Genomic DNA, 18,436 nt, shown 5'->3' on the forward strand with positions numbered 1-18,436 from the left:
AATATTCCTAAACTTTTACATCAGGCCAAACAAATAACTGCAGCTAACTTTAATAAATGTTTATTATAACCTAATTTATGAAATTGTACAGACTAGTCATTTTAACAGCAGCATGACTAGATGGCTAGATACCTGATATAAACCGCACCAACAACTTCATTTCATACAACCACATGCTAGGAACATCAAAATTTACAATGTGGCAATAAGCATGTTATGCTAAAGGCAAACGCTTGTAAAATTGAAACCAAAATACTTTGATGAAACCTAGTGATGAAATTATTTCAACATTACTTCGTGACTGCACTGTGTTCTACACATTCAAACAGCTGATAGGGATGCAAGCCTGCGGGTAAACGCAGACGCATACATGAACAATGATTACCCTGTGAAGTACGTCAAACATAACCATGCAAGAACTGACACATTTAAAACAAGGTTACTTTGTGCATAAATGTTACATTATTAAAATAACTTGATTAATATTTACCACGTAGCGATTTATAACAATGCAAAGCACGTGTCAGCGTAGATAGGGGGACCAAAATCAGAAAGTCATTGAATGGGCACAGCACACTAGTTGGTAGCCTGGTCTGCCAACGCTATCATATCACAGCCAAGCAGCTGATGCTAGCTTTCTCCTTATCTCTCACGCCCAACTTAAAATTACATCTGCAATGATTACTGCTGGATGCATGGAAGCACAAGCTCGAATGTCAATTAATAACGACGATGACAGTAATTATACTGATATTGAATATTGACCACGTGAACAGTGATTGTGGGATGAAGTGATCATTATAATGACGATATCTATGTAGCAGCAGACATCCATACCACTGCCACTATTATGTACACATTTACTCTCCTTTTAGGGTCAGTGATTCCTAACGATACTTGGCAAGATGCTTCTCTAATGGTGATCGTGAGAAGGTGAATCATTTGGAGTGGATGTAGTTGGAACGGGAGATGGATCATCTGCAATACAAGTGATAACATCACCATGAGTTTGGTTAAATGACATTGCATTCTGTCTTTTGTAGAAGAAAACTGTGTAAAATTCGAACTATTACTTCCTTTGTGCAGTCATGCGTGCACACGCAGTACATACGTAAGCGTGGTAGTTGCACATCAAATCTACATTTACACTTCTTAATATTGAAATAATCCTACTTTATTTCACGTTTACCACGACACAAGCTTTTAGTTTTAGGCCCCTCCCCTTCCGCAAAACCACCGAGACTAACCTAACATTCAACTCTAGAAACTCACTTTTGTAAAGTAAAAGCGCATGCATTAGTGAAAGTACTACAAAACTAACAAGTGCAAAGTGACCATTTGTTATAACATACTTACCACGTAAATTTCGCATATGATGTGGTAGACGATTTATGCCAGGAGGAAAATGAGGGGCAGAGGCTCCAAAATGAGAGGGATAGGATAATCTATCCATAGGGGGTGATCTGAACAAAATAATTGTACAAAGGATTTCTATCACACGTTCCCACTCACATGCATACACCTAGTGCTAATTCTTCCTGATATGCATTCAGTCTGACTAAGATCCACACACATGCAGTACACAGCATTAATAAAGGAGATACCAGTCGTAAATAAATATAACGCATGCTACCCAATCACCAGACGAAACCTGCAAAGCACACTACGCAATGTGTTTATTTTACTAAACTGACAGAATAGATTAGCAAGCAATCAGCAGTCATGATCACTCGCATGTCTTACCTCATGTTTGGAGGTGACCGTCGTCCTCTAACAGCAGGTGACCGTATATCTCTAGAAGGGAGTGACCGCTGGTCAAACTGATGAGGGGGAGGAGAACGCAATCGGGCATCTAAAATAGTGAGAAGGAAACAGACTTTTCGCAGCTTCGACGCAATACATGCATGTTTTCAGCCGACAAATAAATCGGATCTTAATCTGAATTCACCATTTACAAGTATGCATTGCAACATGCTATCTGCTTACCTGGGTGCCTGTAAGGCAACGTGCCTTTGGGACTTCTTTCATCCCTGTATGGGGGAGGGGATGGAGACTGGCTACCTGGAGAATGAGACCTCCTGGGCATATATCTCTCTGGTGACGGCGACCTTCTCCTTTGAGGTGAGGATGATCGTCGACTGTGATGCGGAGACGATGACCTTCCTTTGGGGGAGGGGGACCACCCTCTTGGGGACGGCGATCTTCCTCGTGGGTAGTCGGATCGCCCTGGAGAAAGGGACCTTCCTCTTGGTGATATTGACCTCTCTCTGGGGGAGAAGGACCTTCCTCTTGGCGATATGGACCTCTGTCTGGGTGAGTAAGATCGCCGACTCCTCACTGGGGAGGGGGACCGTCTCCCTCTGGGTGATATTGACCGCCTTCCTCTGGGGGACGGGGATCGCCTACCCCCTATAGACCTATGATCCTCGTAGGGCAGATTGGGCGTGCGCCGTCCCATCGAGGGTGGTGGGCGCATAAATTGTGGAGGACGAGGTGGAGGAAATCTCTGCCTGAAAATTAAAAGTGGAAACCATATTGTAGTCTAAGCGGATGTTGCTATCTTATTATAGTGTGTGGCTACCTTATTATTAGTTGGTTTCACACATATACAAATGTCGAAAACATGCTATTATTTCCCAAATATGCGAGTTTCATAGGGTAGACTGACGATGGCATAACTAAACCGAAATGGAATGGTGCTATCCTACGAAAGTACTCACATCATGAATGGGGGTGGCATCGGTCGGTCCATGGGTAGTGGCAGGTGGACTCCAGGGGGCATCTTCGGGCGTGGTGCACCTAACATGCCTGGGCCATTCAACGCACTGTCACTACCCAAAGGTGAAGGCCCAATTTGGCCAGGGTTCGGTGACGGCCCAAGGCTTTCCTCTGCACTGTCACCACCTATTATGAATCCTGCAGCAGATAAACATATGGCTCGTCAAGTATGGCCCGGACCGTGATACGCAGACTATATATATACTTTATACATCTATAAATGTTTTATACTTCTTATTGCACAGCAACAGGTAAATGATATCAGCATACACTAGCCAGATGAAAGGAGCTGTGGCTGGAGGCCACAGTTCTACCTTCAGTCAAAACACCAATGACCGTATGGCATAAACAGTTGGGCCATAATAAAAATATTGTTTGTTTGCCCTCACCCAACCGACCCGCCAAAAAAGGGCCGACTCAACCATTTTTTTTATACAAATCGTATCACTGTGCATTATATAAATCTGTAGGCAATACATTATATGTACCAAGCAAAACAAACATTCAACATAAAAGGTATCTCCACACAAGCACACTCGAGCATGTAGACACCATACTGAATTTGTAAAAAAAAAACCTCAAAAAAATATTTAAGTTTTAAATTTTAATTTACCTACCCAAACTTTTGAGCCTGGGTCGGGTGAGGGAAAACAAAGATTTTTTTAATTGTGGCCTTGCCTTCAATTAAGCAGACACTATTACAATTACGAACGGCAAACACAGGAGAGTGAGAGATGAATGTGAGCGGCTGTCGTTAAACGTGAAAAACACACGTACGCACGCACACACGCACACACCCACCTGACGATGATACAGGCTTCAGTAGAGACTCGCTCTCCACCCTGCGAATCTCCATTGCTGTGAGTCTTGCTCGAAGCAGTGCTGCCTCATTCTTCACCTCCACCAGCTCGCGCTCTGCCCTCCTCGCTGCAAGCTGCAAGAACATACATACCATGAGTTAGACATTGCTGTGCTATCACACACGTGCGCTATCCCACATGGATATAATACAGTGGACTTCGGTTTATCGGGACAGGTCGATAACTATGACAATGTACCGATGTAACAGCAGTGAACACATAACAACGTGTAAAGGGATTGTTTTTTAAAGACACATGTTGTTTGAGAAATGTGTCCATTTATACGAGGCCAGATAAAGCGGAGACCACTGTATTAACGACTGTATGTCGTTAATATCAAGAGCCCATTAACAATCTCACCCCGCCTCATGCAGTGTTAATCGGCCCTTGATAACTTGAAAGCCGATACTTCAATTTAGAACAAAGTAAAGGCTGTTTGGACTAACCTATGTACTGTAGAGCAAGTGTAGAAAGATGAAAATACAATAATCCATACAAAAATATAATACTTTATGTACTCTTGACATAACATAAAACTTGTAGCAACCAAACACACAACACTAATATTACTTATGTAAGTAAAATAGTGGCTTGTTAACTATCTTTACACAGTAGTTTCACTAAAGCTGTCTCTTAATGTAGCTTAGTTTCACTAAGCAGCGTCTGCTCTTACCCAGTTCTCGTGTGCCTTCTTCTCCTGCTGTGTTAGCTGCGCCTTGTAAGACTTCTCAATCTCAGCGATCTCGCGTGTGAGGTCGACCATCTGCTTCCTCGTGCTCTCCAACTGTGCCTCATTCAGCTCGTTCACCTTACCAGTCTCCTCGAGCCTCGACACATGTTGCTGCAGGCCAAGACGCAACACAACAATTAACCAAGTATAAAACACTGTATTGACTGCAGGGGAATCTATGGAGAATGAAGATCAAATATACAGCATCGTTTTAAAAACATTAGGATGCTGGAACTCAAGAAATCACATGCAAAAGCATGCAAACAAATATGTACACACGCGCGCTCGCTCGCCTGCACACGCTCACATGTTCACATGTACAAGTGCACATACACATGCAGTACCCACATGAACACCTCTCTCACATCTACCACGTCCACTACTGACTAGTTCTCACCAGTTTCAGAGCCTCCTGCATGCCTAGTTCCTTCTGCAAGGTGGCTTCTTTCTCCTTGAAGTAGTTGGTGAGAATATCAAGCTTTGTCATTGCGTCGTTCATTTGCTCCTCGGCCTTGGAGTGGCTCTCGCGCAATGCTTGCATCTCATACTCATTCTCAGCCAGCTTGTCTGCAAAATGTACATGCTAATTGTGTATGCAGAGCGCAGAAGACCATAGCAACCGACATAAGAACTGCACGGTAAATATCGAGTGCTCCTTTCGATATGCTGACTACAGGCAACTATAACACTACGCCAAAGAAATGCGCAAGTGAATATCATTTTGGTTGAATGCCGAATATAGGCAACTATAACACGATGCCTACGAAATGCACATGTATCGTTTCGTTCCATTTAGATGCCAAGTGCAGATGTTTCTTCTGAAATGCCATACATACCTTCAAAATCTAGTCTTGCCTTTTTTTCTGCCTCAAGGTCAGCAAACATGACTTTCTTCTCGGCCTGGGCTTGCTCCACAATCACATGCATCCTGTTCACATCCGCCATGTTTTTCACCTGCTCTCTAAGGGAATCTACTACCTCTCCTTCTCCACTGCCGTCAGTTCCATCTGCTGTCATCTTGTTCTCTAATACTTGTAGTTGGGAAAGGCACTCCTTCAACTCCTGATAATGAAATAAAAACTGCAATGGTCAGCCGGTGAGATAAATTATCTTAAACATCCAGCACTAATGCTTACATAATTTATTTGCTTTTTATAGCTATGGCTCCCTATTGGCTCTAGTTGCCTACATGCCTCCCTGATAACAAGCCTGCACGAAAAAAAACTCTATTTTATATTATCTATAACCTATAATCTATACACCAAAACAAAACCTGTCTCACATGCTGGCGTCTCCCTAGTCCACTCACACTGAGGTTGACAGTGTATCACCCTGCTCTAGCATTGTTCGAACACTGACATCACCCTGCACTCACCATATTTCTACACTAAACTCACCCTGCTCCCTCACCCAGCACCTACCCTATTTCTAGTCCCCTTATAATAGTCATCTTACTCTAGCTCTCCCCATGCCCATCCCTAACCTGCAAGCTGGCATGCACGTCATTTAACCTTCACTTTACTCAATCTCTACACTGACCTCTATCTCTTTATCCTTCTCGGCGGCGCTTTTCTTCAGAGCTGTGAGACTCTGCTTGCGTTTCTCTGTCTGCTCCGTCAGTTGTTGCACGCTCTCGTTCCAGCTTCGCGCTTCCTCCAGCAGCTGATCCCTGCTAGCCTTCAGCAACTTCACCTCGTCCTCAGTCTCGACTACAGCGAATGGCGTTCAATTAAAACACAGCGTGCACTTTGGCTGATGGAAATCTTTCCGCGTGTCCGCTCACATTGCGTTCGAAACAAAATTCTTGCGACACATGATTAAATTTATATGTGCATTCAGCACGGAGCACCACAAATCTTAAATTAGTAAAATGTATTAAGAGAGAGAGAGAAAGAGGAAGAGAGAGAGAGAGAGAGAGAGAGAGAGAGAGAGAGAGAGAGAGAGAGAGAGAGAGAAAGGGAGAGAGAGAGAGAGACAGAGAAAGAGAGAGAGATAAAGAGAGATAAATCTTTCCGCGTGTCCGCTCACATTGCGTTCGAAACAAAATTCTTGCAACACATGATTAAATTTATATGTGCATTCAGCACGGAGCACCACAAATCTTAAATTAGTAAAATGTATTAAGAGAGAGAGAGAGAGAGGGAGAGGGAGAGAGAGAGTAAGGGAGAGAGAGAGAGAGACAGAGAGAGAGAGAGAGAGAGATAAAGAGAGAGTAAGGGAGAGAGAGAGAGAGACAGAGAAAGAGAGAGAGATAAAGAGAGATAAAGTGCATAGATACACAATACACATACACAAAATAGTAAACATTGCGACAGAACACCAGCACTCACCCGCCCTTCCCTCGTTCTCCTTGGTCAAGCTACCCGCCTCCTCTAGACTCGTTGTGAGTGAGGTCACTCTCTCTTCCAGCACGACCACTGTGGCGTTCCTCTCCTGGAGCTCTGTCTGGAGTGTCTCAATCTCCACCGACTTTGCGTCGAGACCCTTGCTGCGCTCTCCCAGCACACTCACCATCTGTGCCAGCCTCTCCTCCAGTCGGCGGTTGACCTTCCCCATCTCCAGACTCTGCTCGCGCGCGTCCTCGCGCTCGCGTTCCAACTCTCCGACCACCTCATCCTTCTGTATGACCTTCTTCTTCAAGTCCTCCGCCTGGAAAACAGGAGGAGGATTGGGTGAATGACCAGCACGTGTGCGATTCGCTAACCTGTGCAAACTGCGTCGTCCACTGAGATTTACACGCAGACAGGGACAAGTGTGTTATCCACTACTGCATGCACAGTGAGCAGAACAACTGTAAAATATCAAACTTGCTTTTCCGTCTAAAAATCGATTACTTCCGTTTTTGTCGACAAAAGATGTTAAAATCAGTATGTAGATAAACACCTCTCCGTGTACCTACATCAATAGTTTCCGCGCGATCAGGTGAAGAACCATACCATTTGCATGTACTCAAGATAAAGATTCTCCATCCAGTTGACCATATCTGCCTGCCTATGCAGACTGCTCCACTCTGCCTTGGTCACCATCTTCATTCCCATCTTTATGGCTTTCCGTTTCATCTTGGATATGATCAGGGAAACTACCAGCAGAGCAATAAGAGCTGCCAGCTGCAGACGACGCGAGCGGTCGTACAGGTCATACTCGTGCCAGATATGGAGGTACTCAGTAGGAAGCTGTAAGGCACATGATGTTTGCTTAGTCGTCACACTCACTCATGAATCAGAAGATTTACAAGATACATCAGGTTGCATATTGAACACACAATTACAAGCCAGGTTTCTAGAATTTTCTAAATTCCGCCACTCACTTCCTGATAACTGACTATAAGCTAGTGTTTATGTTCACACATCATTACTGTCACATTTATATTCTAGTCTAGGTGTCACAAAAGATTTTTTCGACGAGTATGCCACAACAGCCCCAGAGAGAATGTTGGTTTCTGAGTGACTTACCATTTCAACGCAGGGCTGGAGTACCATTGTTGTCAGCTGCAAATGCTTGCTCTTCACCGGGTCCCACGCCAACCTCGCAGCAACTACCCACTCTGTAAGCGTCAGCGTCATGTGCTCAACCCACTCATGTTTGCTCGCCGTCTCTGCCGATGCTGGAGTGGGAGGCTGGAGCACTGTACCCGGGACAACATCCGGGAGCGGTGTCTCTGCGTTCAGACCGTTCAGACGTCTGCTGTTGTACGCAGCCGTCTTCACAAAGGTCGACTCCGGCTTAGGGACGTGGTCGGTGGAAATCTGGACACCTGCGCCCAGCGAGTTCAGGTTCTTTGCATAGACAATGTCCGGCACTGCTTCCTTCGCACCAGGCTCAACTAGCTCATTATCGGCAACTTCCCCCGACTCCTCTGTCATGGACCTCTGCTGTAATGACTCCGTCGGGGTGAGAAGCGGATCGCCGTGGTCGCGCACGTCATGTCCGAGCTCCTCGTCCTGTGCTTGTTTCTTCAGCGTAGCCAGCTCGTCCTGTTTCTCCGCCGACGGCACGCCGGCGCCCTCTGCAGTCTTGTCCTGTCTAGTCCTGTCTGCGGAGCGTTTCAACAGTGCGGCCGTCAGCCTTGGTTCAGCAGGCTGACGTGCATCCTCCTGCGAGAGATCTGAAGCAGCAGGTACCAGCCGTTCAGCTCGCTGCTCAACATGCTGTGGCGGCTCTCCTCTTCGCGGCAACTGCTCACTCCGTGGCGCCGTCGGATATGGCGGAACTCCATGTTGCGCACGCTCGTGACGTTGCTGCGAGTGTTGCCCCGTCGATACACCTTGCCACATCGAGCCTCCTTGCTGCGGCACTCTGTACCGTGGATCCGGGTGGTTGAAGTTAGGCCCGAGCTGTAGCGGGAGGCCGTTTGAGTCGTAACCTGGTGGCGGTGGAGCATACTGACCAGGGAATCGCGGGTGCGGTTGCTGCTGGTGCAGTTGCTGCTGGTGCAGTTGCTGCGGGGGGTAGTTTCCGAACTGCGAACCGTGCTGCTGGGGGAACTGGTCGTGTACCTGCCCGTGGTGGCCGTCGTATCCGCTCGGAAACTGACCCTGGCCGCCGACGTACGGACCCGGGAAACCGCGTCGGAGGTTCGACGGGTCGCGCTCCACCGAGTACTGGTCTCTGTAGCGCGCGAATTCGTCGGGATCCTCGTAGCGGCGGTCGCCTCCCCAAACGTCGGCTTCGGGGAACCGCGGCGCCCCGTGCTGCTGGTGACTGCCGTGAGGGTGGAAGCCCCTCAGGATGCCAGCATCCGGCGCTTGCTCGCCGCGGAACGTGCGATACGGACCGCCTCTCTCCATCACCTCGCTGGGCAGGATGGTGCCGTGCATCGCTGCGTCGTGAGCGGCCGTCGTGACCGGCGCGTCCGTCAGCATCGGTGTCGCTCCCTCGGGCGCGCGCGTCTCCTCGGCGTGGTAGCTGGACAAGACGTCCTTCTGCTCGGTTCTTACGTCGTCCTGACTGAGACCAAACTCGATGAAAGGATTGACGCCGTCCTCGACTTGAAGCGTCGATCCGTCGATTACGACTTGCGCCGGTGCCAGGTTGTCAGGTCCGAAGATCAGCGTCACGGGCTTTCCATCCTTCTTCAAGACTATGCTGGCGGGTTTGATTGGCACAATCTTCTCAGGATCAATGACAATGTTTTGCTCAGGTGTTTGCGATGCCTGCTGGGTGCGATCTTCTATGTTATAAGGTTCAGCTGCTACACGAGACTCTCCACCATCAGGCACTGCATTAACATCTCTGCCGCTAGTACCAACCTCGCTAGTGCCACCATGCAGTTGCCTAGCATTCTCTTCATCCTGTGTCGCTTCACTAGGTTGCCTATCTGTCTCTTTGTCATCAGCTGCTACAGAGATTGAACTCGTTTCTTCTGGTGCTTGGCCCCCACTTGCTGGCTCCTCCATGTCTTTGCCTCCATTTTCTCTTGGGATCCCCTCTTCCTCAATTTTGGGCAGGGTATTCTCTGAACCTAGACCTTTCTCCATGTTAGCTTCATTTTCACTTACTTTCTCCTCTGCTGAACTCCCATCACTCCTAGCGCTCACCTGCTCTGTATTCTCGTCACTCTCATTTACACTGGTCTCTGCCTCTTCGCTCCCACTCTGCTTCCCTGGCCTGGTTTTCTGTTCCTCCTCCCCATAACTGCTACCAATGGCTTCATTTCCTCTCACTTGCAGGTCAGCATCTACCTCTGCTGATGCTTCCTGGATAAGGGTCTCCTTTGCCTGGCCTTTCATCTGGTCTTCAGCTTGCTTCTCTCTCTCTTCTGCCAAGCTTGCATCTTTTGCCATATCGGTGTTGCTGTCACTGTGTTCTGACAATAGATCCTGTTGCTCTTCTGCATATGACTTCACCACATGCTCAAGAGAAGAATCTTCTTGGTCAAGTGTTTCAACAGCTTCATTGTCTCTGCTCTCCTTTACAGGATCCTGTTCTTCATTACTTTCATGGGAATCCAACTCGAGTGCAATGGTCCCCACAGTTTCCTGATTCTCAGCATCCTCACCTGCACCCTTGCTATGAACTTCAGTCTCTATAAAACCTTTTCCAGCGATATCATTCCTGTCTCCACTCTCTCCTTCTCCCTTACTGGTGTCTACCATGTCTATGTGCACTCTCTTGTCGTCACTGTCCTCAAGCTGGTCGTTTTCCTCTGTAATGTCTGCTCCAGGTTTAATCATGAGATTATCCTTCTTTTCACCCGCACGAGGATTATCTGGCCAGGTCACTCCAATGTCAGAGAGCGGATCATTAGTGTCAAATGAATCGCTACTTCTGCTAAAGTGGGCTACTGGTTCTACTTTTAAGACTTCATCGCTTTCCTGCCCAGCAGTTGAATCTTCTGCATTGAGAGGGATGTCTGCTTCAGCCTCGTCAATATCTCCATCCTGCACATTATCTTCTTCGCCATCTCCTCTTTCCTCTCCTTCCTCATCTACTTCATTACCATGTTCCTTTTTCTCTCCTGCATGATTTTCGTTGTCATTTTCCTCTTTTACTGTCCCCTTATCCCCCTCCACCTCTATCTCATCTTCAAAACTAAATCCTTCTTCTTCTTTGTCATTGTCTTCCTCCTCTTCTGCTCTTTTGTCTTCATCATCTTCTTCTTCTGCTTCTTCTTCTCCTTCTTCTTCTTCTTCTTCTTCTTCTTCTTCTTCTTCTTCTTCTTCTTCTTCTTCTTCTTCTTCTTCTTCTTCTTCATCTTCTTCTTCTTCTTCCTCTACTTCTTCTTCTTCTTCTTCTTCATCTCCTTCTTCTTCAGTTTCAGTCTTTTCGTCATTTTTCTCATCTGCGGCTGTATCTTTCTTATCGTGTATCTTACCAAGTTCTTTATTTATTTCTATGTCTTCCTCCATTTCATTGCCATCATTGTTTTCATCCTGTTCAGCTTCTTTGTTGGGTTTGTCTCCTACCATTCTTTTTCTCATAGTCTTCTCAATATGCGCATTTATATCTAAAAGAATCATAACAGTATTTCGAAGATTCCACTTCATATGTACTTAACTGACTTTGCTATTGGTGTAACATATAACAGACTGTGCTAATGTAAAATTCACATTTCATACACATTTTACTGAATTCAAATTAGTATAAAACAATCAAAATATGGGAACACTAAAAGAACATACCATCAACATTATCTTCTGCTTCTTTTTTCACTTGCGATCGAAATTGCTTAGGGATAATTCGGCTCAGTGACCCAAGCAAGGAATTACCATTCCCATAACTATCACCATCACCATGTGCATCCGCCACCCCCATACGAAAGTTGGTGTCAGGCCCATTGCTATTAACACCATCAATTTCATTAGGTCTGCCAGCCACCTCTGTAAAACAAGGAACCTAGTGATAGACGCAAGCCTGGAGAAGCATACCTAACATCCTGCTACATGCTTCTGAGCATTATAATTGTATCTCTGCACCAGAAGTACCATGTCAAACAGAAAAAAACAAATAAGTAACAATAATGCGACGTGACTACTTTCACATTAGCATTAATACCCTGCATGCTATATATTGTTACTATAGGTTGGCACAGAAATTATAATGTGTAGGAATATGATTGTTTTACCTTTCATTTCTGTTTTCGCCTTTTCAATTGCATCTACCACTTCCTTGGATATTTCAAGATCGCCCTATGAAATAGTGTTATTGTTAAATTAGTATAAATATTATCTGCCTTGCATTATATATATACAAGATATATATATATATAATAGTTATAATTGCATGTACCATATATTGCATCTAAAGGTTTTATACCTCTGTCTTAACTGCTTTTAGGTCATCAGTGTAAAGAGGGGTTGTTTCTTGAACCAAATTTTTGTCAAAATACCCTCTTCTTCCATTCACCTGTTAAATGAAAAAAAAATTTAAATAATTGTTCACATTCATAATTAATACATTATGATTACCAAACATTTATGAAGTTTCTACAATTAATATTAGCTATTGCATGGAAAATTTAAAATTCATAATTCTGTGGAATGTGTTTTATAATTTTTTTTTAGCAAAAACAGAACAAATGAAATACTTTACTATATCTTATCCATATGCTACAAAGAACGTATACCAAAACACAAGCATCAAAAAATAGATGTTTGCACTTTTTGCAGGCATCCATAATACAGAGGCCTATACCAACATTTGTAATATCAGATTAATAGGAGAAAGACAGAATATAGCAATAATTATTGTATATATGCATTACAAGTAATAGATACTGTGCTTTACTAGCAACTTCAGCTAAGTGGTAAACACATATTGCAATACCTGGCCTTCCCAGAAGTTACCATCACTCCTTGCTAGAATGTCAATGGTGTCATGTTCATCAAAGCTCAGGAGTCGATCATCAGGCGACTTAAACATGACCATGGCTGACCCGAGGGATAAAAGGCCTATAACATGCAATTGTAAATTTTCAGGTGTTTAAAACTTAGCGAAGAGATTTACACCTGTGAACTGTTCAACTCATACATAAACGTTTAACTGGAAGGTAGAAAGTATCAGTCACTTGCATTTTAAATGAACTTGCTATAAGTAGGACTATTGGGGGAAAGTACAATGGCAAGAATGCGCTAACAAACCGGAATGAAGAAAATACAAAAATCAAGAAATATTAAAGCTTGAAATAAGAATAGTCTCAGTTTACCAGTTTAAAATATTGTCCCAATACCGAACAGAATAATGGAGAAAGGGTTTGAAGAACAAATTGAATGCACATGAACTGTATATAAGTAGAAACTAATCTAACCTATAAAGCAGACTTTAAATATTTACGGTACCTTACTTTAATTACATACTGGTATCAATATTAGCTGAGCATATCGCGACAAGAAGCCTAGATACTGTTTTACCTTGCTCACAGAATTTCCAAGGGAGATTATAAAAGGCATTTTCACCATAACTTTATTGACATATTAAAACAAGCCTGAAGGTGTCTAACGGACAACATGTGTCAGCACCCAGATGCTCAAGTCATTTAAAAAAAGTGGATAATTTTTTAGATAAATTTTAGACTGTCAAAAAATGCATTGTTTAATATTTTAGCCACCGTACTTGTTGACAATGAGAGGTCATCAAAAAGAACGTACATCGCTTTCTAGTCAACTTGGTTTTACTACCAACTAACTATAGCATATTAAATATAAATTCAACATGATGGAGGTTTTTATAAACTATTATAAGCATTAATACCATTATGATTATAATTTGCATGTACATGACATTCACATTGTGTATTTCTTTGTACGTAGTATATAATTTGATATTCTCTTCCTGAATGGATACAGTCGAATACTGGAAAGTACACAGTGATCACAGTTGCACTAAGGTACATGGATATAGAGAAAATTATTCGACTGGGTATAACAGGGCGCGACAAACCCGCTTGCCCGATGGCCCTGGGCAACCAAAATTCGCCCCCGGGCAAATAGCTTGAAATTGCAAGTTTTTTTTATTGAATGTCTAGACAGTAGACTAATGATATTTTTCTGTTTCCACCCGTCCCTTGCATTGTTTTGCACAGAAGCTGCGTTGCTGCGACGAGATTTCAATGAAAAAAACACAATGCGAATGGAACAATCAATGCATACAGTTATACTTTGTACGCAACATGCACACAGCAACATGTAAACCCAGCCCCCAAGCCAGGCATTGTCATTACGTGATCAGCTACATCAAATGTTTGCCCCTCTACTGCAGCCTGTGAACGAGGATTTTCTTTGCTGAAGTACACAAAAACAGATACACTGTATACTGCACTGTCAGTCTATTATATCTGCATGCATGCACCACTATATTCTCTGCGCTTACGATCCAGACCTAAATAAACTTGAACATATTTTATTAATTTATTGTGAGAGTGGTGGGTTTTTCATAATAAACTGACACTTAAAAAAATAAAAAAATTAAAACACTGTGTGCTGTGTTATAGCATGAATATATTTTGTTATAATATAATATATATTACAATATGGCTTGCGTAAGTATGACGTAAAATGCGTGCAATATGGTTTTGATTGATACGTGCGTGTCGTTCAGGTCAGCCTACATTTTTCCTTACAATTTTTTAAAATAAAATATGTGAAGGCCCGTGGTTGTGAAGGCACCTGGTTGTGGAGGCTCATGCAGGCCTGCACTCATGGCTCTCATCTAAAGTGTACCATTTGGCATTTCTTTTTTATGCTGTGATGTTGAGTAGAGTGAGGTGATGTTTGTATTGGCATAGTACTACATCATACATGCTATATAATATATGGCCTTTTCAGGCTTTTCATTGCCTTTGCCTTTCAGCAATATTTTTTTTCATAAAGTGTTTATACCTGTTTGGTGCTTAAAGGGAATCAAGTTTTGTGTGCTGTTTCTTGTATCGTGACTACCTTTGAACCGGGCTCTTACTCTTAGTCTTGAAACCATTTAAATTCATACTAATAGTAATAGAAAAAATCGTATGTACATGTATTTCTTTGTTTTTCGGGCAAGTAACTTTTGCCTTCTGGCAACCAGTTTCGTAACCCACTTGCCCGACCGGGCAAATGGGAAAAAAATGTTTGTAGCACCATGGGTATAAACTCAATAACATCAAGACTATAATTGGCATAGTCATAGATAAAATCAAAATGAATGGCAGAATGCCAATAATAATTAATATTCCAAAAACGCATAACTATGCTCTAGGCCTATCTTAATCATAGTCTTGACATGCTAAACCACACATAATTTAACTTATGAATCGTTAATCTTACCGTTACAATCTGTGTCTATACATGCTCTCAACTTCGGTAATTGCGTACTTCCTGAATTATATGATAAACAAATGAAGAATAACAAAAATTGCAGCCAACTTCTGTGCGCTGCCATTGCTGTTGATAGGACACGTCAGCATTCAACAATCCATTAGATCAGGCCCCTTTCACAATGTGAGCTTCTGTGGGGGCCCTAACACTGAATTACAAAAGATCGCAGCGATCGTAGTGGCGATGGCAACAGTTGTGACGTTGACGTACGATGACGATTCCAATAAAAGCTGTCACTCGTAGGGATTTTATAGGTTGTATTGGCATCTTATGAGGAAACAGTCAAAATGTATTGGGCAAAATAACAAATATTAGGGGAGTCCTATAAATTGCAGATTTGGCAGAGAGGCGATGAATTTTCATAATAGCCATTGGTGTATTTGCGAGCACTTACTAATAATTTTTAACAATTATTAGCAGGAACCACGTACCATATATTATATACATTCATTTATATACATATACATATTACATAACCATATACATATATTCATGATATACGATATAGAGCAGAAATTAAATATAAACGTTTTATTAAAAGAAAGGTACATACATCCATGCATTATGGGAGTTTTGCTACACATAGCTTCTTAACTTGGTATCATACAGAAATAACCAGACTGCTACAGCTAGACATCTCTCGACTGATGTCTATATCTTGTAATATAATTTTGTGGCAATCGCTGTCAGTGGGGATCCGATGAGTGGCCAAATTCACTTTGCATTATATGATTAGATCTGCTAGTTATCTAACAATAAATTACCGTTCCTTCCGCTATTTGCCTTCACTTAGACATTTTCCTATTAGGATAGGAATGTAGAAATAAATCATAACTAATTTCACCAGCTCTACGACTCAAAAGTTGGTTTCAATAACTCCTGTCTCACATATGGTGCATATCATTAATGCATGTTGCTAACCTGATGTGATGATGATATCATTTCAAGTGACAATCTACTCGACACTCATGCAGATAAATCTGTACATACTAACGTTTATTCTACATATAGTTGCACATGAATGAATGTATGTATGTATACCTTACGTGAGATTGGTAGATATGACAATTGTAAATCTGACCATCCTATAGAAATATAAACTTAGCTGGTATTAAAGATTAATGGCAATGACCTACACAGTTTATTCACAGATATATTGTTTACCTTATTTCAAGATGTACAAAAACTCGGGGTGGAGACAGACAGAGAATCATATTAATTTCATCATGAGGTTTCACTACTTTTCACAAATGTCAATGTTGGCTTCGCCATTGTATCTTTTTCTGGTGTCTTTTCTGTTGTGGATGGCTTTGCATCACTCTCATCTGTCACAGCAGGAGGATCAACATCTTTGCCCTTTGGGGTATCACCTTCTGGGATGGTTTCTAGAATAACCAACCCATATATTAGAAGAAAAAAATTCAATTATTCTATAAAATAAGTCATTGCAGCTGTTCATAAAAATTCTTTCTACTCCTCTCTTACATATAAAATAAGTGTTCCAACAGAACTACAAAAATTAAATGCTAAAAAAATTCGACAGCGAGTTATCGTTGTTATATCTATTTTACCAAGGCTATGATCGCACGTGTATTGAACCATCCAAAAAACGAACCAAAGCACTATTATTGCATGAGATGGAAAATTAAACCCCGATTGATAGCAATGCACATTGGTAAATTTTGTGCACACTGAATGCATATTACAATCTTTTTAACACTCAGTAACTATTTCACTTTTACCATCCTTTGACTTCTCATTTTCATGGAATCCAAGTCCAACGTGGTAATGTGTCTTCCTCTCCAAAACTCTGTGTTCTCTACCTTCTTCAAACTGTTGCTCCAGCTCAGCTTCTAGCTTTGCTTGTTCCTCTTCTACAAAGTCAAATATTTAAAAAAAATCCTTACTCTTCCAAGAGTTTTATAATTTTGACTCTAACAATTTCTTACTACACTGAATTCATTTTTGCACGCTGTTCTCGGTCATCACCACAGTACGTTTCATGAGTAACATTTCTGGAACTAATATCTATATATATAAAGTTGTTCAGCCAAATTAGTCTGTTCGCGCATAACTAGAGAACTACGTAGCCTAGCAGAAAACTGAAGATATATTCAGAATCACCACGTCTGGGAGACGGCTGGAATTTAAAAAAGTTAAAAAATTTAAAATTAAAATTATATTCGTCAATAGATGGCGGTGCGTACAGCCTAACATCTGGGTGTTGCTATCCCCCGGGCATGGAGGGGGGTGTTGCTATCCCCCGGGCGTGGAGGGAGGTCACGTGATAACGTTGACGATGACGTTCAAAACGTTAACCCTAACGGTAACCCTCACTCCAACACCGCCAACACTAAACCTGCCACTAAATATAAGTATCTCGCCGCGCTATATATAGGCATTGTGATCCACAAAAATTAATCTATGGTGTGGGGACAGATATCATGATACAAAAACCCTAACCCTAACCCTAATCCTAACCCTAACCCTAACCCTAACCCTGACCCTAACCCTTATCCTAACACTATCCTAACACTAGTGCTGCCACGTTGCGGTCACCTCCCTCCACGCCCGGGGGATAGCATTACCCCATGGAGGGACAGTACCGAAACGTGGCAGCACTAGTGTTAGGATTAGGGTTAGGATCAGGGTTAGGGTTTGGGTTAGGGTTAGGGTTAGGGTTAGGGTTAGGGGTTTTGCATCATGATATCTGTCCCCCCACCATAGATTAATTTTTGTGGATGACACCCCTATATATAGAGATCCGATATATAGATATTTAGTGTTATGGTTACTGTTAAGTTTTGAAGTATACGTCAACTGTATCACGTGACCATCCCTCCACGTCTGGGAGATAGCAACACCCCTAACATCTCCAACGTGTTAATCATGGTAACCATACCACCCCAGTGGCCAAATGGATAAAGCATCAGACTCCAAAACCATTGATTCTGGATTTGAATCCCACCTCGGGAAATTCTGTTTCTTTACTTTTGGACTGTTTAGTATGTACTTCTGGCACTTCACCGTTAATTTCAAAATTAAAAATTGTTTACTACATTTAAACGTTTAGTAAAAATCCAGAATAAACTATGGTATCATGGATAGCTGATAATAATTATCCGCAATGACTTACGGAAACACTTCACGGAAGCCTATGTAGGTTACAGATCAAAAATTATTATATTTTTTATATTATTTTATTATTTTTAATTTTAATTTTTTACTTATTTATTTTAATGTCTTTTATCTTTTGATTTCTTATTTTTTATTGTTGA

At 42.4% G+C, this 18,436-nt stretch overlaps 2 protein-coding genes across 4 annotated transcripts in view; both read right to left on the reverse strand.

Moving 5' to 3' along the window:
* Positions 1–44: 44 nt before the first annotated feature.
* LOC106817054 lies at positions 45–15,269 on the reverse strand. 3 transcript variants are annotated; one of them, XM_014821706.1, is made up of 18 exons: positions 15,108–15,269; positions 12,634–12,758; positions 12,124–12,213; positions 11,933–11,996; positions 11,490–11,687; positions 7,821–11,314; positions 7,305–7,541; positions 6,699–7,017; positions 5,908–6,077; positions 5,205–5,430; positions 4,766–4,935; positions 4,312–4,479; positions 3,580–3,712; positions 2,721–2,916; positions 1,987–2,510; positions 1,744–1,852; positions 1,357–1,463; positions 45–978 (listed from the first exon to the last, which is right to left on the reverse strand). In XM_014821706.1, the coding sequence occupies exons 1-18, from the start codon at positions 15,220–15,222 to the stop codon at positions 914–916; spliced, it is 6,510 nt and encodes a 2,169-aa protein (XP_014677192.1). In that variant the 5' UTR covers positions 15,223–15,269; the 3' UTR covers positions 45–913. The 3 variants fall into 3 exon arrangements, with proteins under 3 accessions (XP_014677192.1, XP_014677204.1, XP_014677198.1); XM_014821718.1 differs by lacking the exon at positions 11,490–11,687; XM_014821712.1 differs by lacking the exon at positions 1,357–1,463.
* A 394-nt stretch (positions 15,270–15,663) lies between these two features.
* LOC106817154 (small acidic protein-like) overlaps positions 15,664–18,436 on the reverse strand; it is a 6,668-nt gene continuing 3,895 nt past the window's right edge. Inside the window, exons 4-5 of the mRNA XM_014821809.1 lie at positions 16,901–17,032; positions 15,664–16,543 (exon numbers count right to left, since the gene is read on the reverse strand). Of these exons, the coding sequence (XP_014677295.1) occupies positions 16,383–16,543; positions 16,901–17,032 (293 nt within the window). The 3' untranslated portion in view covers positions 15,664–16,382. The remainder of the gene's footprint in view (positions 16,544–16,900; positions 17,033–18,436) is intronic.

The sequence above is a fragment of the Priapulus caudatus genome, unplaced genomic scaffold, assembly GCF_000485595.1.
Source record: "Priapulus caudatus unplaced genomic scaffold, Priapulus_caudatus-5.0.1 Scaffold34, whole genome shotgun sequence".
Lineage (NCBI taxonomy): Eukaryota > Metazoa > Priapulida > Priapulimorpha > Priapulimorphida > Priapulidae > Priapulus > Priapulus caudatus.